Source organism: Halichoerus grypus, chromosome 6 (assembly GCF_964656455.1).
Source record: "Halichoerus grypus chromosome 6, mHalGry1.hap1.1, whole genome shotgun sequence".
In the NCBI taxonomy this organism is placed as follows: Eukaryota; Metazoa; Chordata; class Mammalia; order Carnivora; family Phocidae; genus Halichoerus; species Halichoerus grypus.
In genome coordinates, this window is record NC_135717.1 from 82,666,285 (window position 1) to 82,689,014 (window position 22,730).

The 22,730-nt window shown below is 50.5% G+C and overlaps 2 protein-coding genes across 14 annotated transcripts in view; both read right to left on the reverse strand.

The window, feature by feature from the left end:
* SCNN1A (sodium channel epithelial 1 subunit alpha) overlaps positions 1-17,193 on the reverse strand; it is a 40,298-nt gene extending 23,105 nt beyond the window's left edge. The window contains exons 1-4 of one of the 12 annotated variants that reach the window (XM_078075519.1): positions 16,670-17,193; positions 15,090-15,194; positions 14,347-14,607; positions 5,812-5,848 (exon numbers count right to left, since the gene is read on the reverse strand). In XM_078075519.1, the coding sequence (XP_077931645.1) occupies positions 5,812-5,848; positions 14,347-14,551 (242 nt within the window). In that variant the 5' untranslated portion in view covers positions 14,552-14,607; positions 15,090-15,194; positions 16,670-17,193. The other 11 variants (XM_078075521.1, XM_078075520.1, XM_036117639.2 and 8 more) reach the window with 11 other exon arrangements.
* A 134-nt stretch (positions 17,194-17,327) lies between these two features.
* Positions 17,328-22,730, reverse strand: part of VAMP1 (vesicle associated membrane protein 1) — an 80,477-nt gene continuing 75,074 nt past the window's right edge. For both annotated transcript variants that reach the window (XR_013449064.1, XR_013449065.1), the window contains one exon: positions 17,328-17,965. The gene's annotated coding sequence lies outside the window, so the exon portion shown is untranslated. The remainder of the gene's footprint in view (positions 17,966-22,730) is intronic.

Genomic DNA, 22,730 nt, shown 5'->3' on the forward strand with positions numbered 1-22,730 from the left:
AGCCGGCTGACCTGCGGGAGTCCGGGCCAGAAGAACTGCGGCTGGGCTTCCCTGGGAAGCTACCCTTCGGGATTCTGTCCCTGCACCTCCCTTTCTGTCTCCTCAGCTGTCAGTCCGCCCTATCTTTAGTCCCTCCTGTAGGACCTCTGTGTCCCAGTGCTGGCTCGCTCGCTCTCTCTTCTTTCTGCTTCTCTTTGGGTCTCTTTCTCAGCTCTCTTCTTCCTTGCCTGTCTCCTGTCTGTGTGCCAGGCTCTCTGGTCCTGCCTCTCTTCCTCTTCCTCCCCGCCTTGCCCCTCTCAGTCCTGGTGGGCTCTCTGCTGTGTCTCTGGCCCTGGCCTTGGGCCGTGTCCCGACTCCCTCTCTGTCCCAGGGACTGAAGGCCTCCAGGAGGTCTGAACCGCCTCCTACTCCCAGCTCCCGGGTTGTGGCTGGACTGGGACTGGTTCCTTTCCAGTTGAATCTGGCAGGCGATCCTCTCCTCCCCCTCACCTGACAGGTGCAGGGGAGCCCGCCCGCCAGGCTGGGATGGAAGCGACAGAAGCCTCATTAGCATCTCAATTAAAGGTGAGCAGGGCAGGGGGGAGGGGCAAAGGAGGAGTCTGAGCTGAGAGTTCTCCAAAGGGAGGAGAGCTCTGAGGGCAGGTGCCCAGGGAGTCCTGGGACTGGAGGGAAGGTGAGATCCCCCCCCCCACACTAGTAACAGTGGGGGGCTGACAGACAAGGAGACCAGAGACAGATTGACAGGGGAGGGCCGGAGATCATGGACTAGGACAGGAATCCTGAACACCAAGCCAGGAGGGCAAAACAAAGAAAACAAACCAACCAGGATGAGGGGGACTAAAGCAGGGGAGACTAGGAGAACAGGGAAGGCAGAAAAAGGGAGATCCATGGAGGAGGACAGGATGGATGCCTGGGAGGGGGACAGAGTTGGAGGAGAAGGAGAGAGATGAGGCTGAAGGCGAGAGAGCCAGCCCTGAAGGGACTCTCCCCTCCCTGGCAGGAGATCAAGGGGAAGAAGCCCCAAGTGGGCTTCCAGGAGCTAAGTCCCCTCCCTGGGGACTCCTTCCAAAGGCACCCCTGGATCAGCCTCACCCCCAGGTCTTGTAGAAGAAGAAGGGGTATCTGCAAGGTTCCTCCCTGCTCAATAAAGTGGGAACACCTCCTGGACCCACTGGGCCCTGGAGCACAGAGTGCCCCTCTGCCTTTCCCTCCATCATCTTCCCTCCTGACTCCTCACTACCACCCCCTACCTTGTCCAGGCCAGGGAGGGGCCCAGGTGAAGCTGAAGGTTGGGCGGGGCCCTGGGACATTCTGTTCTATTTTACACCATTGGCTGCCAGGCCAGGAATGTGTAATGTCCCCTGTTGTGGTCACGGGGTTGCAGGAATGTGGTCACCGAGAGGCAGCACCGAGAGGGGCCAGGCAGGGCACCTGGGCACAGACCTGAAGCCCAGGGCACATTAGGGACAGCAGGCACTGAGGGGACAGGGAGGGATGTGGGCAGCACTGGGTGTCAGGGAGGAAGCGGGTGGGCATGGCCCCAGTCTGCACCAGCCCTGGAAGGAAGGAAAAGCTCACTGGTCAGGGCTGTGTTTTTCCTCCAGAATCTCTGCTCCAAACTTAATCCAGCAAGAGGATAAAGAGTGAAGTGGAAGCAGTGAGCACACAGAGAGGGTAGGGGCAGGGAGAGGGCTCAGAGAGAGAGCCAGGGGAGGCACGGAGTCACAACCACACAGCCCAGGCCCTGAGCCTGACGGCAGGTCTGCCCCGGTGGACCCCCACCGGACCCCCACCGGACCCCCACTGGAGGCAGCCCAGAGCACGTTCCCTGGCTTCTCCCGCCTCCCGGAGGAGCAGACCTGGGATGTGTAGACACAGGCCCCGCCTGAGCACTGATGGAGTCGCGTGGAAGAGGACAGGCATGCAACCTAAGATAAGGACTCTCGGTGGCAGAGATAAGAGCGAAGTGCTGAGGGAGCCCCAGGGGGGCAGGGAGAGGCACTCACCCTGCGGAGACTCAGGAAGACTTCCTGGAGGAGGTAACGTCTCTGCTGCATCTTGGGGAACACGGAGGAGTGTACCAGGCAAATGAGAGGGAAGTGGGATACACCAAACTCAGGGCGCAGCTGGGTCCTGTGGCTTCCTCTCGGGGCAGGAGGTCTCTTGCAGCCTCTTCAAGTGAGAGCTGCTGTCAACCAGGATTCCCAGCCCGGCTTCCCCTGATGCCTGCGGAGGACAGCCCCCTCTAGGAAGGGAAAGACTGGGTTTTCTTTCATTTTTCAGATGAAGAAATTGACCCTCCACAAAAAGAAGCCAGTTTTCTGAGGGCACAGAACAAAATGGCAGCCAAGTGAAACACAAAATCAGAATTCTCCGGTGGGGTTGTCTGCTTAGGGTATTTGCCATTTATTTCCCATGACAAACCAGCCAGAGACTCATGGGGAATTGAGGCTCTCCCCGCACCCCCCCTTCCCCGCACCTGGCTTTGAAAGCTAGGGAGGTTCGCACACAGAGCCCGTGGGCTCATCAGCAGTCTGGGTACCAGTTTACCTCCCTGGCTCTGTGAAAAGCTCTCTACGCTGTCCCCACGTTCCCACGGGACCGCAACACTCCTAGATCTTCCATTCTCCCTGGAGCCAGGTCCTTAAACAAGGAGCAATCCTACCTACAAATAAGGTATGCAGCACCCCGCCTGTTGGATCTGAAAGGTTCACAGAGGCACCTCCCAGGCTTCTGGATTCGCTAGCTGGTATCTGAGATCCAACCGCGGCTTAAAGCAGCGCAGCACATAGTTTTCATCTCAAGGGCTCTGTGAGAAGAATTGCAAGGTCTGGGCTGGGATGAGTGGGAAAGCTCGGTGTCCCTGTAACTGCCCAGCAGGGTACCGGGAGGCAGCGCATGCTTTGAGAAAGTGCCCTTCTAGATCTGGAACGGGCCAGATCAAGTTTGTGGTTGTGAGAAACAGAAATCTGAGACCTGCAGTTCTGTTTCTGTCGTGGCGCCATTTAAAATATTATCTTTGAAAGTGCAGAAATAATGCCCCAGTACATTGTTGTCGCGATGCAGCTTTCCAACAATACAGAAATATACAGAACAACAAAAGCTCCCCTTTGTTCCCTTTCCTACCCACCCCTCTGCCCAAGGAGAGTCGTCGTAATCTGTATATCCATCTGGATCTTTTTGTGTGCCTTTATAGGCCTACGTGTATTTTTTTTTAATTTATGCTTTTTTTTCATAAATGGGACCATGTCATAGGTATTCTGTGACTCCCATTTTTGCCTTTAAACTATGTGACTTTGAAAAAGGCACTTTACCTCTCTGGGGCCCTGTGCTCTCATTTGAAAAGTGAAATGGCAGAGGGGAGGGAGGGCGAGGCAGCCCAGATGGTCCCAAAGGCCCCTTCCAATTGACTTAAAGCAGGAGGGAACCAAGGCCCGGAGAAGCAAAGTGACGTGCCCACAGTCACCCAGGAGTCAGGAGGGGGGCCAGATGGAGAGCTGAGCCTCTTCATTTTCCACGCTCAGTGCCGCTCCCCTGACTTCCAGAGAAGTGGAGTCTTGCTCGGTTGGGGACCCAGGGCCTTGTTGTCCTCATTTTGGAAGTTCCCCCAGCCTCTCCCAGAGCCAAGCTGTTCCTTCCCTCCCAGCACTAGCCATCCCCTGACCCTGGGGTGTGGCCATAAAATGGGCAAAGGCTACAGGGAGAGAAGTAAAATAGAGGGTCTGCAATGGGATGAGGTCATGAGTTCAAAGGGTCTTCTGGCCTCTTGCTCTCTGGGGAACAGAACGTGATGGAAATAATCACTTTCTCTCCCACACTCCCAGAGAAAGCCTTGTTGAGAATTCTCTGGCGGCACTTACCACTGGATACTATCATTATCCTGGTATGCGCATGTGGATGTGTGTGGATTTGTGTGTGTGCGTATGCACAGATCGTACTATGAGTTCTCTGAGAACAGGCCCTAGGCCTATTCGTCTTGGTGGGCCCACTGTCTACTGGTCACTGTTTGTTGACCCACTCTGCAGAAGACAGCAAAATTAGCATCTTCAGACTCAAGGTTTATCTTTGGCAGAGAGTGACGTGCCATGAGAAAGCATCTCCATCAAATATCCTGATTTCCTCTGATAACTTATTAATTTGTAATCTATTAATTTATCTAAATTTCCTTCACTTTTTCCATTTTAGCCCCTATCCTTTCTAGTGTAAAAAATGAGTCACTCAATTAAATGCAACTCTCTCTATTCTCACTACTTAGAGCTAATTAGCCTTTCAACACTGGGCTGCCCGCTGTGGAAAACAGCGATCCTTCTGTCTGCACTTATATGGTGTGAATTTCTCCTTAACCTAAAAGGATGCACCAGAAAATTCCTCCTTGCCACTCCTACTCCAGTCACCTGGCAGGAGGCTTAGAAGTTCACCATTAGAAGTTTATTCCTTTGGGTCAAGGCAGGATTTCTCTACCTTGGCACAAATGACAATTGGATAATTCTTCAGGAGAAGGATGGCCCTCACCCGTGACACGTCTCTCAGTGTTTCCCAGACCCTTTCTAAGGGCACCAGTTGGCTAAAGAGCAGTGTGGGGAAGAGGAAAGAAAGAAAGAAAAAGAAAGAAAGAAAGAAAGAAAGAAAGAAAGAAAGAAAGAAAGAAAGAAAGAAAGAAAGAAAGAAAGAAAGAAAGAAAAGAAAGAGAGAGAGAGAGAGAGAAAGAAAGAAAGAAAGAAAGAAAGAAAGAAAGAAAGAAAGAAAGAGAAAGAGTATCTAAAAGAATCCATTCCTGGGGTGCCTGGGTGGCTCAGTCGGTTAAGCATCTGCCTTCAGCTCAGGTCATGATCCCCAGGTCCTGGGTTCGAGCCATTGGGTTCCCTGCTCAGTGGAGAGCCTGCTTCTCCCTCTCCCTCTGCCTGCCACTCCCCCTGCTTGTGTTCTCTCTGGTGCTGCCCAAAAGAAATCAGTAAAACTTGAAGGAAGCTGGTGAAGAACACAAAGGAAAGAAACCAAGACAATGCTCTGCCCATAAAGAATTCATGGATCCCTGCTGTGAGTTTCCTCCACCCTCCCGGAGAAGGTTGGGTAGGCATAACAACCATTTATTGGTAAGCTTTGTCCATCGTGGTCCAGCTTAGAAACAGGAAAAGCTCTAAGTCTTTCAAGTGGAAGAAATTTAACTCAAGGAATTGGTCCATGGGTGATGAAGGAGATAAGAAGCCAACGGGGTACAGCGAGACAGAAAGCAGCAAAGCAGGAAGCTGCTACACCTCCCAGGGCTGGAAAGTCAGCAAGTCATGTAGCATTATAGACCCAGAGGCCCCCTGAGCCATTCGGCAGGAAGTAAATAGTGGGCGCTGCCCGAGAGGAGAGGGGATCATGAAAGGAGAGAAGAAAGAAACACAACCAACCACAGGTGAGGTCCGATGTCTGAAAGCAGAGAGACAGGGAGAAAGAGCCTGGCTTCCTTCCTCCTCCCACCTACCTGTCCTCCTCCCACCTGTCTTCCTATTGGTTGAACCTACCCAGAAGCCGGAGGAAAAAGGAATCTGGGAAATGTAGTTTCTAGTAGTGAGGCCGCACAGAGCAGAGGAAACTAGAGAACAGATTGGCAAGCAAACCAGCAGGTGACTGGCAAAGAAAAAAGAAAAAAAAAGAGGCCCAGAGAGGGGAAGTGATGGGACCAGGCTTAAAGTCCAGATCTTAAGGCTCTCGTTTAGGACCCAGAGAGTCCTCGAAGGCTGATGTGACAGCATGAGATTGGCAGCGGAAAAAAGAACGTAGTCCAGCCAGCTGGGCTTTAAAAAGATCTGAGATAGTGCTTACCTGTGAAGCAGGAGCCTTTTGAAGTGCAGGAAATGTTCTGGGGAGATATACAGAAGCGAAAATTCACTGATTTGTATATATGAGATTAGTGTACTTTATGCATTTCATTGTTTATAAATTATACCTCAGTTAAAAGAAACAAGAGTTCCTCCTGTATTTTTTATCAAATCCTGTCATATTTTCGAATGAAATATGTCTGGGGTTTGCTTCCAAATAATTAAGGGAAGATTGGAAGAATGGAGGAGGGCTGTATGGAAGACATAAGACTGGCCGTGAGCCGAAGCTGGAGTTCACAATATTATTTTCTTCCTTTTTGTGTATGTAAATGTTATGTGCGAATTTCCATCATAAAAAGTAAAAAAGAAAAAAGATAAAAAAGGCTCTAGGGACCCTACACACACACACATACACACACACACACACACCGCTTTATGCACTGAAGAGCTCAGTGGTGAGTCCAGTCCCAGCCCCCAATTCCCTTGACCCGGAAAGGGCATCGCCCTGAGCAGTGCATGCTGCTCTGAAATGGGCAGCCTTGGACCCTCCGTGTAAACACTTGGCACAGAGTGCAGATCTGAGGCCTGCACCAGGAGGGAGGAGTGAGATGTCTAAACTCAGGCAGGCCCATCACTGTCTTGGGAGCCCTCCTCCCCAGAGGCGCTCCTGCCCCAGGACTTCCCAGCTCCCCCCACCAAGAGCCTGTCTAGCCAGTCAGACCAACCAACGACCAACCACCGACCAACGGCAAGGATGAATGCAGAGCCCTGCAGGGAGAGGGGCAGGACAGGGTCCCGGTGACCTATCTCCAGAGAGAAATCCACCCTCAAGCCAAAGGAGGCAGCGTGGTTGCTGGAATGAGCGTGGGACCCAGGAATCAGGAACTCTGGAGTCTGGGCTGGTTCCGCATAGACTGGCTAGGTGATGCGGGCAAGGCCTCATCATTTACTCCATAAATGTGTACCAGACCCTTGGAATGGGCCAGACTGGGCTAAGCACTGGGACCCAGACTTAAGGATTCCATCCAGGCCGTTGCAGAACTCACTGCCTCGTGGGGCAGGAGGCCAAAAGCAGCAGGTTCCAGACTGCAGTGGGTGTGGGGGTGCTTCCCAGAGCCTTGCTGAACCTCAAAGGACAGATGCGAACTAGCCAGGAGCACAGAGACTTGAAGACCAGCGAGCCTGGCATCAGGGGACATGGGGGTGCTGTTCATGGGTTGCAGGGAAATGATGGGAAGAAAGGGGGTTAGGGACGAGACCAAGCCCCCCGGAATCCCGATCTCCTCTATGTGGCCCCCCTCAGCCTCTGTCTTCTCACCCTTAAGGCGAGGGGGCTGGACAGGTGGGCTCTCAGCCTCCTCCAAGTGCAGAGGGATTCAGAGGCTGCTGGGTGAGGAAGATGGGCCTGAGGGCCGAGGCTGCCCAGCTCCAGCGCAGCCGCCCCTACTCGTCTTCGGGAGCTGGGTCTACCCATTCCTCCCTGTCATCTAAGGACTGGGGAGCAGGGGCCACTGCCCTCTCAGCAGTGTCTTGTAGGTGACCTGTGCCCACTAATGTGGATCACGCACAGGGAGGGCCGGCTGACTCGTGATTCCTTTGTAGCTTATCTTTAAAAGTCACACAACAGGACAGGAACCCCCAGGCGTCCAGATGGATGCCAAGTGGGACTTCTGTTTCCCAGATGCTGCAACTGGCTGGCCGACTGGGGGCCTCTGCGGGTCCCTGCACTCCCCCTGTGTGTGTCAGTCACGGGCCCTTCCACTTTCAGCTCTGGCACCCAGCTGGACATGGCTCTGTCTCTCTCCGTCTCTCTGTTCCAAGGCAGCTCTGCCCTGCTCTCGGAGGCCCATCTCTGTCCCCCTGGCTCTGCTGCCCGTTTCCCACCTAGCCTGCCCCTGCAGTCCTCCCCTCCTGGCCAGGCTTCCGAAGAAGGGAGGAGGCCCGATTCCGGCCCTGCTGCCCTCACGTGCTTTCCCGGCCGCCCCCTCCCGCCCTGCATCGGGGCCGCCAAGCCTGTTCCTCTTCCCCGATTGCGACAGCTGCCTCTGCTCCCAGAGCTCCCTGTCCCCGCCCCGAAGGCCGGCTCGCTCCACTCCCACTTCCTGAGCCCAGCGCTGGAGCCCTGGAGGCCAGGCCAGGCCGCTGGGCCCCCGGGGGCGCGTCAGCCCCAGCCCTGTCGCAGGCCCCGGGCTCGGGAGGCTGCCCTCACCGCTGCCCAGGACGTGCAGGCCTCCCACCTTCCTCCCCCGGCCTCCGCCCCATCTGGCCGACTGGCCGACTGGCCGCCATGCGCCTGCCCTGGGCCGCCTCCCCCTGCGGCCTGGCCTGGGGGCCACTCATCCTGGGCCTCTGCGGTGTCCTGGCAGCATCCCAAGCCCAACTGGTGAGGGCGGGGCCCGTGCAGGTGGGTGGCGGCGGGCTTGGGAGGGGAAGAGGGGGTCTGGGCAGCCCACTCTCTAGTCCCTCTGCCCTCCCCAGCTGACCCCCGAATAATTCTCCCCCCACCTCCATCTCCCCTTGAAGGAGCCCCCATACCACACAGAGAACCAAACCTGCCGGGACCGGGAAAAGGAGTACTACGAACCCAAGCATCAGGTCTGCTGCTCCCGCTGCCCCCCAGGTGAGAGGCAATGGCCCAGGAAGCGGGGGACGGGCGGTGGGTTGCGGGGGACTCGGGCCACCTCGCTGCCTCGGGGGGAAGACAGACACCATCTTGCAGGAAAGCCAGCCGGCCATCCTTCATGGGTGGCCAGCGAGAGGACAGGGTCCCACAGCAAGCGGCCGAGGCGAGGGGGGGCCGGGCTGCCCTGACACCGCGGTGGCCCCACTCCCATTCCCGCATTCTAGGCACGCACGTCTCGGCCGAATGCAGCCGCAGCCGGGACACCGTTTGTGCCCTGTGTCCCGAAAATTCCTACAACGAGCACTGGAACCATCTCTCCATCTGCCAGCTGTGCCGTCCCTGTGACCAGAGTGAGTGGCGGGGGGGGGCGCGGGGGGGCTGGGGGGGCTGGGGGGGCCGGCATGTCCCCGACCGCGGCCCCTCCGCTGAGCCCTCCTGTCTCCCCACCAGTGCTGGGCTTCGAGGAGACCGTGCCTTGCACCAGCAGACGGAAGACCCAGTGCCGTTGCCAGCCGGGAATGTTCTGCGTGCACTGGGACACTGAGTGTGTGCACTGCGAGCCACTCTCCGACTGCCCGCCTGGCACCGAGGCCCAGCTGACAGGTCAGAGGTCACTGCGGGAGGAGGGCAGGGAGGCCGCCGGGTGTCGGAGATCTTGAAAGGGGGCAGGGAGCACTGAACTTCGCCGGTGGGGGGAAGCCCCCCAGGTAGTTCTCTTCAGTATAAAGAGCCCCTCTCCCTCCCTGTGAAAGTCCCACTGGGGGCATCTGCAGAGACATGGAACCAGGACAGAGGCAGGGCCTCTGGAGGCTTCTCTGAGCAAGAGGGCGATCAGGAAAGGTGCCACAGAGTGAGGTGGGCGGGCAGGGAGGGGCCGTCCCATGGGAGCAGCGGAAACTCACGTGGAGAGACTCTCCCCTTGCCCACTCACCCTGGCTGGCCTTGCTTTTCTCCTGCCAGATGAAGTCGGGGCGGCTAACACGAACTGTGTGCCCTGTAAGGCAGGCCACTTCCAGAACACCTCCTCCCCCAGGGCCCGCTGCCAGCCCCACACAAGGTGAGTGTGCCCCCACGCCGCACCTCCACCATCCCAGAAGTCCCAGCTGCTGACCACCCTGTGCTCGCACCCACGGGCTCACCTTGCCACCCCCAGCCCTGTGCCCACCTGAATCGGGCCCTCTTTCCTCCGCAGGTGTGAGGAGCAGGGCCTGGTGGAGGCAGTTCCAGGCACTGCCCAGTCTGACACCAGCTGCAGAAATCCACCAGAGCACCCTGAGATGCCAGGTGAGGGACCTGGGGCTGAGGGGCACATGGGGGCCGGGGGAGGCTGGGAAGATGCCTTTATTCCTTCCATCTAAAAAAATGGGGAAAAGATGAATCCTCCTCTCTCAGAACGGGCAAGCAGAGAAGTTCCCTAGGGTGTATCCCTAGGCCAGCTTAGCATACACAAATACATATACTCTTTTTAAGTTATGTATTATACATATAACTTGTAGGTTACACATAATATTGTGCCAAGGACCACTCCTACACTGATAGGTAATTGTAACTGACATCACTGTCATCATTCTGGACCTGCCACCATCACATAATCTACTTACTAGACTGAGAATCTCTTTATTAGATTACACACTTTCATTATTAGACAGTTCATCCCACATTTGACTCTTTCTTGGTTGTTTTTTTTTTCTCTGTGAAGTTACTGGTTTCCTAGCCTAACAGATGATTAAGGGATATTTCTAATGACTGTAAACATTATTAGTTGGGAGAGAGTTTATTAACTTTTTTTAAATTACCAAATCTTTATAATAATAGCTTTCATTTATTGAGAGCCAAGGTGTCAGGCACTCTGCCAGCAATTGACAATCACTAACTCATTTAATCTTTTTTTTTTTAAGATTTTATTTATTTATTTGAGACAGAGAGAGAGAGCACAAGCAGGGGGAGGTGCAGGCAGAGGGAGAAGCAGGCTCCCTGCTGAGCAAGGAGCCCGATGCGATTTGGGGCTCAGGGCTCAATCCCAGGACTCCAGGATCATGACCTGAGCCCAAGGCAGATGCTTAACCAACTGAGCCACGCAGGCGTCCATAACTCATTTAATCTTGCTTAATGACCCTACAAAGTACAGCTGACTGTTGAACAACATGAGTTTGAACTGCGCGGGTCCACTTACCTGTGGCTTTTTTTTTTCAATAAATACAGCACAGTTCTGTAAATATATTTTCTCTTCCTTATGATTTTCTTAATGACATTTTTTTCTCTCACTTTATTGTGAGAACACAGTATATAAATACATAACCTACAAAATATGCATTAATCAACTGTGTTACTGGTAGGGCTTACTGGCCAACAGTAGACTATTTACATAGTTAAGACTTCTTGGGAATCAGAAGTTATACATGGATTTTCGACTGCCTGGGGGTCGGCGCCCCTAACTGTCATGTTGTTCTAGGGTCAATGTAGTTCTGTTATTATCCTCACCGAGGGGAAGACGCTCAGCAGAGTTTATGTGACTTGCCCCAGATCACCCACGTGGTAACTGGTATTATGAAAACCTATATTCGGTTCTTTCTTACTCCAGAGCCCGTGCCATAGTGCATGCACACCATAGAAAATTAGAAAATTCAGAGAAACAAAACTAAAAATCGCCCACATGGGACGCCTGGGTGGCTCAGTCGGTTAAGCGTCTGCCTTTGGCTCAGGTCATGATCCCGGGGTCTTGGGGTCGAGCCCCACCATGGGCTCCTTGCTCAGTGGGGAGTCTGCTTCTCCCTCTCCCTCTGCCCCTGCTCATGCTTTCTCTCTCTGCCTCTCTCTCTCAAATAAATAAATAAAATCTTTAAAAAATAAAAAATAAAAATAAATAAAAATCACCTATAGGACCATCACTTAGCATATCTACTCAACATTTTTAAATAGATCCTCCCAGACATTTTTCTGTGTATGTCTATACATATAATTGTTTTTCTAAAAGTGGAGTCATTTGAATATTTTGTAACTTGGTTTTTCATTCAAATACATCATAAGTGTTTTTCCATGTCCTCTTGTTACTTTTTAACCGTGTATCAAATACTATTGGCACTTCAGAGCTGGAATTTTAGACAGTATGTACCTAACCCCCCTCATTTTCTTTTTGAGGTGCTCCAAAAGGAGGAATGACTTAAAAAGTCACCCAATTGGGCCGGGACCCAGATGTCTCGGACTCCAGGTCCAGTTTTTTTCCCATGCCTCCCACTCTGTCTTCCCTCAGGCCCCAGGTTTAGGTGGATCAGAAAGGGCAAGCTCCCAGGATGCAAATGTCCAAGTCTTCCTGACCTTCCCCAGAACACACTTGGTGGGCACTGTAGACTCTGCTGTGAAAGACAGAAATTATCCACGGCTACATACCAGAACCTGAGAATCCCAAGTCCCAGCCTCCCTTCCCTCCCTCTCCTGGAACCTGCCCTGAGCAAGGGAGTGGAGACCTTGCAACCCCTCCTCTCCCACCCCCATAAACACCCCCACAGAGATAGAGGGGCAATCTCAGCTCCTACAGTGGCCTCCCTCTAGGATGCTCATGTCCACAGAAGTGTGGCTCTACCCTGTGGCCTGAGTTGCTTATAAACCCAAGCCCCACCCTCCCTGTACCGCCTCCCACCCCTGCTCCCAGCCCTGGAAACCCAACTGCGCATGCACCTGTTCTCACCCACAGGCTGCCCCAGTCCTTGGGTCTCTACGTGGTGGCCACCAGCACCACCCCCAAAGACCTCCATCTATGACAGAGTTTCTCCTGGCTGTCAGGAGGTCCTCCCCAAGTCCAACTTGGTTCCCCTTCTCTGTAACCCAAGGGAAGTTTCTCTAATTCTGCCTTTAGGAACTGCAGTGGGTCTGGAAGGGGAAAGCTGCTCTCCCTTTTCTCTGGGTCACCCAGAGAACTAGAAAGCTGGTCCTTAGCGCCCCACCCCCACCCCCAGACCCTGCCCTCCGTGGTGTCATCATGGCTCTCCTGTCTGCTGTCCTGGCAGGAACTGTGATGGTGCTGGCCATCCTGCTGCCGCTGGCCTCGTTCCTGTTCCTCACCACCGTCCTGGCCTGCACCTGGAAGAGCCACCCCTCTCTCTGCAGGAAGCTGGGTAAGAAGGAGCTGGATGCAAGCGGGGTGGCGGGCCTGGCCGGCTGGCTGTCCCCACCTGCATGACGGAGGGAGTTTGGGGGAGACAGTCAGCTTCCCCGGGCCAACCCTTCCGCCTGTCCATGCCCTGAAGACTTGCAATGCCCACCCCCAGCACAGACATCCTCTCCACCCAACCCCCCCATTCTGAGGCTGAAGATAAGGCAATGATAGCTCGTTCCTTCTGGGAACCCAGGGTGGGGGGCAAACGCCTCAGTGGGCTGTGAAGGGTGCGAGCCCGGGGGCCCAGGGCCTACTGGAGGCCTGACCCCCATTTCATTTTCCATTGCAGGATCCCTGCTCAAGAGGCGTCCAGAGGTAATGGGGAAGGCTGAGAAGGCAGCAAGCAGGACAGGCGGGGCTAAGTGAACAGGGAGGGGTAGGCAGGGTAAGAGTGTACAGGCCTCAACATTCACTCAGCTAATAAGTGATTGAGCCTACCACGTGCCAGGCACCGTTCTGGGTACCATGGATATAGCAGTGAGCAAAGCAAAGTACCTGCCCTCCTGGATTTACAGGCCAGGGGAGCAAGACTAAAGTTAAAGAAATACATTATCAGGGGGTCATAGTTGCTAAATAAAGCATGGTAACAGGACAGTGAGTGACAGTGGCAAAGGGTGGGGTACATTATCTTAGAGTGGACAGAGAGGGCCTCTTGGATAAACTGATATTTGAGCAGAGAGCTGAAGAAGTGAGGGAGCCATCCATCAGAACATCTCGGGGAAAGTGCCCCAGGAAGAGGGACATCTAGTGCAAAGGCCCTGTGGCAGGGAGCATGAAGTGGAGTAGAGAACAGTGAGCTGCCTAAGCATGGGGTGGGGGGTGGGAATTAAAGAAAGCTGGGGTCCGAGGCCCACGTCATCGGTCGGTTCTCTGCCTCTCTCCTACAGGGAGAGGAATCAAATTCTGCTGACGGAAGCTGGGAGACTCCAAGGGTCAACCCACATATCCCTGACCTGGTAAAGCCACTTCTGCCCTTCCCTAGAGATACGGCCCTGGCCTCGGCCAGGCTCCCAGCGCCCCCGAGTTTGGAGGAAGAGGTGCTACAGCAGCAGAGTCCTCTCAGCCAGGCCAGGGAGCTGGAGCCTGAGCTCCCAGAGCAAAGCCAGGTGGCCCATGGTGAGCCTAGGGCAGGCAGCAGGGAGGAGAGGGGGCAGGGAAGGGAGGGTGGGGCGGGAGGGATGGTGGGCAGGAGGAGAGTGTGAGCCAGACAGAAATGAGAAGACTAAAACAGAGCAAGACAGAGATTCCAATAGCTCGCCGTTGGCCCCTCTCACTCTGCCTCCTTTCCCACAGGCACCAACGGCATTCATGTCACCGGCGGGTCTGTGACCGTTACCGGCAACATCTACATCTACAATGGGCCAGTCCTGGGGGGAGCACGGGGCCCTGGAGACCCCCCTGCTTCCCCAGAGCCTCCATACCCCACCCCTGAAGAGGGTGCCCCTGGCCCTCCCGGGCTCTCTACACCCTACCAGGAGGATGGCAAAGCTTGGCACCTGGCTGAAACAGAGACACTGGGCTGCCATGCCCTCTAACAGGGCCAAGGACCCAACTCGTCACCCATGCCTCTTGGTGTCTGGGAACAGCCAGGAGAAGGGAGGTGCAAGAGCACCTTCTCCCTGAGGCTACCCTACCCACACGGGATTGACCGAGGGCCTGGGTAGGGCCCCTGAGAGGCAGACCGTAAGGGGCCGGGCCTCAGACACGTCTCCGAGAGCAGGGCCAGGCCCTGGCTGGGTATGTACCCGCCACAAGACTCTCACCACCATCTGAGCAGGCCTGAGACTTCATTGCAGACCCTCCTGCCCACTGGGCCTGCAGCAGCTCAGCTTCCAGCACGGACAGGGCATATGATGCTCGCTGCTGCCCACCACGGTGTGCTGCACCCTCAGCATGGCACACAGGGAGGCCAGTCCTTGTCACTTGCAAGGACATCAGTGGGACCTCCAGCAGATTCGTGGTGCTCATCCCCAAGCTTCAGAGGCCCTTTGAGAGCCCACACGTCACACGGACTGAAGTAGACCCTATATGAAGATGGAGTTACATGGAGGACCACCCCTCCCCTCTCCACCTAGACAGGAAAGGGAGTCATTAAAAACCGGGGGTTTGGACACACTTACTAGGTAGAAGGGGGAGTTTGGGAGGGGGAGGAAAATGGCTAGTGTATTTATAAATTGTAACCACATGCAAATAAAGAGGAGATTGAGACCTAGATCACTCATTTTCTTGGGATTCACATAGAAACACTATTCCATTGGGGCAATGTCAAAGGCAAAGGTCAAAACATTAAAATACAATCCTACAAAGGTATTTCTGTGAGAGACTGGTGTATGTAATTCAGGTGATAACTGTATTAGCCCGCGATCGCTAACAAGGTGCCAGACGGTGTTCTAAACGCTTTATAATATTAACTTACGCAGTCCTTACATCTCCCTGAGATAGATGCTTTTACTGTTCTCCTTGAACAAATGGGGAAACTGAGCCACAGAGAGGGTAAATGACTTGCCCAATTCAGCTGCAAATGGCAAAGCTGGATTTGCACCCAGTCGGTCTGGCTCTGGAGGCCTCTCAGGTAAAAACTTCACATAACACACACCCTTATAGAATTTCTCTGAACAAATAAAAAAAAAAAAGGGTTTTCTCAATCAGATCTCCTTCATGTCCTGTGGGCATTCAGTCGGAGCCAACTCTCACACCGCCAGCCACAATGCAAAGTGAAAGAGTGTTCTTTCCAGATGGCCGGTCAAAGGGAAAGATAGGCACTTTAGACATAAAATATGAGAGACCAAGTTCACATCCTGTTGGTGAAGGGATCTAGGCCGACCTCCTTCAACTCAGAAGGGGCACTCATGATTTTTACTTGTTTATTCCTTTTTGTCTTATTTTATTTCTCCCCCAAAGAACTTTAAATATTCGCAAGCTCTTTTATTGGGAAATGTTTGGGCCCAAGACTTTATCTATCTCACCGCCTGGTAGAGACAACCTGAACTTGAAGGATTGTGACGGAAGCGGCTGCTGCGGACTTCTCCTTCCATAAAAGGCCACCGTCTGGGTTTGATGTTAAGAACCCTGTCGCTGGGGCTCATCAAGATGGCATGGCTACAAAACACAGAGCCCTCTGATCCAACTGAGTGGTTGGGTTATTTAAGGTTGACCATGAAAGTATTAGATCCAAATTCCTTTTTTAAGAATTAAGTCATGGGGCACCTGGGTGGCTCAGTCAATTAAGTGTCTGCCTTTGCCTCAGGTCATGATCCCAGGGTTCTGGGATGGAGCCACGCATCGGGCTCCCTGCTCAGCAGGGAGTCTGCTTCTCCCTCTCCCTCTGCGCCTCCCCCTGTTCTTTTTCTCTCTCTCTCAAATAAAATTGAAAAAAATCTAAAAAAAAAAAAAGTGGTTTAAAAAGAGTTATAGTGAGCTGTATTTTTTTAAGATTTTACTTATTTATTCATGAGAGACACAGAGGCAGAGGGAGAAGCAGGCTCCCCACTAAGCAGGGAGCCTGACACGGGACTCGATCCCAGGACGCTGGGATCATGACCTGAGCGAAGGCAGACGCTTAACCATCTGAGCCACCCAGGTGCCTGACCTGCATCTTTAGAGTTAATACCCCTCTCTTCCAGTATGCCAGGGCCAGACCATGTGAATCCTTAATCATTGCTCCAGTGTATTTAGATAAAAACCAAATTTTATACATTTTTCAACAAAATAAAAAGGAGGAAAGCTTTTTAAAAGAAATGGTGCTGGGCACCTGGGTGGCTCAGTCATGAAGCGTCTGCCTTCAGCTTAGGTCCAGATGGAGCCCCGCATCGGGCTCCCTGCTCAGTGGGGAGCCTGTTTCTCCCTCTCCCTCTGCCTGCCATTCTGCCTACTTGTGCTCTCTCTCTATCTCTCTGTCCAATAAATAAATAAAATCTTTTAATAAATAAATAAGTAAATAAATAAATAAATAAAAGAAATGGCACTAAGGTCCTAGGTGATGCAATTCACATTTGGGACTATACCAGCCTGTGTTAATTTGTTAGGGCTGCCGTCACAAAGCAGTGCAGGCTGGGGGGCTTCGAGAACAGAAAATTATTTTCTCACAGTTCTGGAGGCTAGAAGTCCAAGACCAAGGTGTCAGCAGGGTTGGTTTCTTCTGAGGCTTCTCTCCTCGGCTTGCCGATAGCTGTCCTCTCCCTGTGTCTTCACATAGTCTTCCCTCCTGTTTGTGTCCTAATCTCCTTTTTTTTTTTCCTTCAATGAGAGAGAAAGAGCAGAGGGAGAGGGACAACCAGACTCCACGCTGAGCATGAGCCCAGTGCAGAGCTCCATCTCAGGAGATCATGACCTGAGCCGAACCCGAGAGTCAGACACTCAACCTACTGAGCCACCCAGGGGTCCCCTAATCTCCTCTTCTTATAAAGACACCCGTCAGATTGGATAAGGGCTCACCCTAATGACCTCACTTTAATTTAATTATCCCTTTAAAGACGATCTCCAAGCACAGTCATGTTCTGAGGTACTGGGGTGCAGGACTTCCACATACGAATTTCGGAGGGCACAACTGAGCCTCTAACACAGCCCATGCTTATTTTGCCAGTGCTGAGTTCACATGGGCTCCAAGCCACGCTAACAGAGCCCACTTTATATTGAGAAGAGCTCTGTCTAGAAGGGAGGCTGAGAGAAAAATCAACGAAGACAGCCTCTTGATTGTTGTCTTCAAAAGAAAGAACCAGATACAAGAATAGTTGAGACAATTAGGTCCGAATCCAGCTAGCCTCCCATACTTTATTTTTGAGAATGCCCTTCCTATATCACATGGGGGACAGAGCCAGTGCCGAAACCAATGACAGCATGGGTACAGGGAGGCCAGGAAGGAGGCTAAGGCAGCAGTCCATAAGAGAGATGGACATAACTGGGTTTAGAGTAGTGGCAGTGGGAGATGTGGGGTTATGTTGTCCTAGGGTAATTAAGATTTTTTTTTTTCAAAAGATGGAGTGGCTCACATCAACAGCTGTGATGTCTTTCTGCAACCTCCCCAACAGACTTCTGTACCTTTCCTAGGAACAGAACCGCATTTCTGTACTAGGGCAGAGATTCCATGATATGAGGAGAAGAGGCCCTTTCCTCAATCCCAGGAGCCAGTAAACCCATTCCCTTTTGCCAGAAATTGGTTTAGATGGACATGAGATCCATTTCGGACCAATGACACGTGTAGGGAAGTCTTCCTTCCCAGGACAAAAAGCATCATTAGGAGAAAGTTTTTGGCCTTCCTTGTCCCTTCTTTCTTGTTTGGGGGATGTTTGTGTGAGAACATGATGACTGAGCTGTGGTAGCCATCTTGCTATCATGAGGAAAAGGCCATGGAGATAAAAAGCCAGTCCTCTGAGGATGGAGGTCCTGGAAGAAAAGAAAAGAACATGTTCATGAGACATTTCTTTTTGTGTAAATCAGAGTAAGTTATGTTTTCATTTTCTTTTCTAGTTTTAACTTTGTTTCCTTTCTTTGGGTAGGTAATTTATTAATAAGGCTCAAAATTCAGAAAATATCAAAGAGTAAACTGTGAAATGTCTCTTCCACTCCTGACCCTCAACCACCAAGGTGCCCTCCCTGGAAGCAACCAATGTTACTGTTTCTGATGCTTTTCCAGGGGTAATTTACAAATATATACACTTATAGTCTCTTCCTCCTTTTTTCCATAAATGGTAGCACATTCTCTGTATATCCTTCCCCTTGCCTTTTTCTTTTATCAAAATAGCTTGGCCATAATTCTGTATCAGTATCAAAAAGCTCCCTCCTTAATTTTTATATCTGCTTATGCATAGTATCCCATTATATGGCTGCCCCATTTAACTAGATCTCTTTGAGGCTTTTTAATTCATTTCCAATCTTTACTATCAAAAACAATTCCAGGGGTGCCTGAGTGGCTCAGTTGGTTGAGTGTCCGACTCTTGGTTTCAGCTCAGGTCATGATCTCAGGGTCATGAGATAGAGCCCCTAGTCGGGCTCTGTGCTCAGTGGGGAGTCTGCTTGAGGGTCTCTCTCCCTCTCCCTCTGCCCCTCCCCTGCTAGCATGGGTGCATGCTCTCTCTCTCTCAAATAAATAAATAAATATTTTTTTAAAAGTTCCACAATAATAACGTATATTGTTTTGCACATGTGGGAGTACTGCTATCAAAAAATTGCTAGAAATAAAATTGGGGGTCAAAAGATAGGTATATTTTATTTTGATAAATATTACTAAATAGCCCTCCATAAAGACTGAACATGAGCTATTTTTAATAGTGTCCATTTCCATATGCAAACACCAACTTTGGTGTGTTATCAAACATTTTGATCTTTGCCAATCTGAAAGGTGAAAAATGTTATCTCAGTGTAATTTTTATTTGCATTTCTTATTGTGACTGAACTTTTTCATTTCATTTTATTTTATTTTTTTAAAGATTTTATTTATTTGACAGGGAGAGACACAGCGAGAGGGGGAACACAAGCAGGCGGAGTGGGAGAGGGAGAAGCAGGCTCCCCGCGCGGGGAGCCCGATGTGGGGCTCGATCCCAGGACCCTGGGATCATGACCTGAGCTGAAGGCAGACGCTTAACGACTGAGCCACCCAGGCGCCCCTGAACTTTTTCATTTTATTGCGAGTAAACACTTTCATTATGTTAAAGAGTCATTTGTAATTTACTTTCCACTGTCTGTTACCTTTCTTACTATTTTTCTATGGGACAATTTCCAAATGTTATCTTGCTATCCCTGAAATCACCTATTAAACAATGTTTTTTTCTTCACTAATTGGAAACACTGCCATTATCATAAACCAAATTTGTGTAAGAACTTGCATTTACTTCTGGATTTTCAGGTCTCCTCTTTTGATCTATCTTTTTAATCTGCTAGCACCCACAGTCTTTCAATTAATTTAGTTTATATTTTAATATCTTTTTTCTTAAGATTTTATTTATTTATTTGACAGAGAGAGAGAGATAGTGAGAGAGGGAACACAAGCAGGGGGAGTGGGAGAGGGAGAAGCAGGCTTCCCGCAGAGCAGGGAGCCCGAGGCGGGGCTCGATCCCAGGACCGTGGGATCATGACCTGAGCCGAAGGCAGACGCTTAACGACTGAGCCACCCAGGCGCTCCTATATTTTAATATCTATTAGAGCTCCTTTTGATCTCCTTCTCCAGAATGTTCCTATGTTTTCTTACTTTTTTTTTTTTAAGATCTTTATCCATTCATTTGACAGAGAGAGAAAGTGTGAGCACAAGCAGGGGGAGGGGCAGGCAGAGGGAGAGGGAGAAGCAGGCTCCCCGCTGAGCAGGGAGCCCGACGTGGGACTCAATCCCAGGACCCCGAGATCATGACCTTAGCCAAAGGCAGACGTCCAACTGACCGAACCACCCAGGCAGGCCCTGTTTTCTTAATTTCTTTTTCAGAATGAATTTTAAGATCAGCTTCTTTAGTACCCCTTCCCCCAAAAAACTCCTATTGATGTTTGTATTGAGATTGCACCGGATTTATAGATTACTCAGAGAGAACTAACATCTTTCTCATGCTGGTCTTCCTTTCAAGAACATGGTGACTTTTTTTTTTAACGTTTTATTTATTTATTTGACAGAGAGAAAGAGAGAGCACAAGCAGGGGGAGCGGCAGGCAGAGGTAGAGAGAGAGAAGCAGGCTCCCCGCTGAGCAGGGATCCTGATGCAGGGCTCAATGCAGGACTTGATCCCAGGACCCCCAGGATCATGACCTGAGCCAAGGGCAGACACTTAACCGACTGAGCCACCCAGGCGCCCCAGAACATGGTGACTTTCTCTGTGTTGATTCCTTTTGTGTGCCTCGGTAGTGTTTTAATGTTTAATTTTTTTAAATATAGATCTTGAGTATTTCTTGCTAAGTTCATTCCTAAGTGCTTTATCTTCATAAATGCTACAGAAATGGGATCTTTTCTGACTCAATTTTTTTAACCCGGGTACCTACTGAATTCTCTTATCAACTATAATAGCTTTTCAGTTGATTCACTTGGGTTATCACCTTTAAGTCCTGTGAAATTAATCTCTACTGTCTAATTTTTATACTTCTAATACATTTTAATCTCATCAAAATACATTGCCTAGTACCTTGAGAACAATGTTAAATGGTCATGGCATTAATGAACATTACTGTCTTGATCCTGATTTTAAGGGGAATACTTTTAGTATTTCCCCATTCAGCAGGAGTTGTAATAGGTTTATTTTATTTTGCTAAGAAAATATCCATCACTTACTATTTCACTGAGGTTTTATTTTATTTTTTTTTTTTTTGAAGATTTTATTTATTTATTTGTCAGAGAGAGAGAGCACAAGCAGGGGGTGCTGCAGGCAGTGGGAGAAGCAGGCTCCTCGCTGAGCAAGGAGCCCGATGCGGGACTTGATCCCAGGACCCTGAGATCATGACCTGAGCCACAGCCAGCCATTTAACTGACTGAGCCACCCAGGCATCCCTCCACTGAGGTTTTAAACTTACAACGGATATTGAGTCTTTACAAGAAGCAAACACATGTCATTTAAGCCTCTTCAGAGTTGATCACACTACTTTTCTCCTTAAATCTATCAGCCTGATGAATTACATAAGTCAGTTTCCTAGTACTAAACTATCTTTACTTTTCTGGAAAAACCCACACTTGATCTTATTTTATTTTTCTTTTAATGTACCTCTGGAATCCTGTTTGCTAATATTTTCAGATTCTCATTAATGAACTGGGCCTATAATATTGGTCTGTTTTATATTCCTCAAAGCTTTATAATTATATTTATATTTCTGACAGAACAGTTCATCTTAAAGGAATTATACCTTAGAGTTAATTTAGTTTAGTATCTAGGACTGCCAACCTTTCACCTCCCCCAACCCAGTGTAAACACATCCTCCATCCATGCTTCTGCTCAGCACAGAGTTATATAGTTCCGTGTTAGGAGATCATCTTCTAGGCATCCGTTCATTTTTATGTGCTTATCATGAAAAGATTTATTTGTTCCACGTCGTATACCTCTGAAATCCTCAAATTATGTACTGACCGTCAAAACACCTGTTTGATAAAGCTGCTTGTCCAGTCAAATAGGGCAATTCATGCAGAAGCCATTCCAGAGCAACAAGCCCTCAAAAGGCAATTATTTTTATACTCAAGGCCCAAAGACTCCCTTTGGGATTAGTTCATTTGTAAAAAGCATTGTCCAACAGAACTTTCTGTAATGATAAAAATTATTGGGGCGCCTGGATGGCTCAGTCGGTTAAGCGACTGCCTTCAGCTCAGGTCATGATCTCAGGGTCCTGGGATCAAGCCCCGCATCGGGCTCCCTGCTCTGCAGGAAGCCTGCTTCTCCCTCTCCCACTCCCCCTGCTTGTGTTCCCTCTCTCGCTGTGTCTCTCTGTGTCACATAAATAAATAAAATCTTTTAAAAAAAATTATTATCTGTGTTGTCCAATATAGGAGCAGCCAGCCACATGTGGCTAAGGAACTGAATTTTATTTTAAAGATTTATTTATTTATTTATTTATGAGAGAGAGAGAGGGGTGGAGGGGCAGATCAAGAGGGAGAAAGAGTCTCAAGCTGACTCTGCACTCAGCTCAGAGCCCAAGGTGGGGTTCCATCCTGGGACCCTGAGATCATGACCTGAGCAGAAACCAAGAGTCGGCCGCTCAACCGACTGAGCTACCCAGGCACCCCTGGAGAAACTGAATTTAAATTTAATTTAATTTTATATTTAAATAGCTACATATGGCTAGTGGTTACTGTACTGGACAGCACAGCTCTAAGAGGTCTATGGAGAAACTGGATTCAATGAGCCTGTGGTTACCAATAGCTGGGAAGGTACAAAGAGCTCAGGCACTGAGGTATTCATGCATTCATCAAATCTCAAATATTTAACTACTGAGCACCTACTATGCGCTGCTAAACATTGTTCTAGGTATCAAAGATACAGAGCTAAACAGACGATAAGGGCACACTCTTGCTCTCATTAGATGAGGCAGATGATCAAAATAAATCGGGAACAATAAGTATTATCCTGAAAACTGAAATAGGGCAAGTGAGAGTAACTATATAGCTACTTTAGACTGAATGGTCGTGGAAATCTTTTTGAGGAGGGGACATCTGAACTGAACAACCAGAAGGAACCAGTCATAGGAAGACCAAA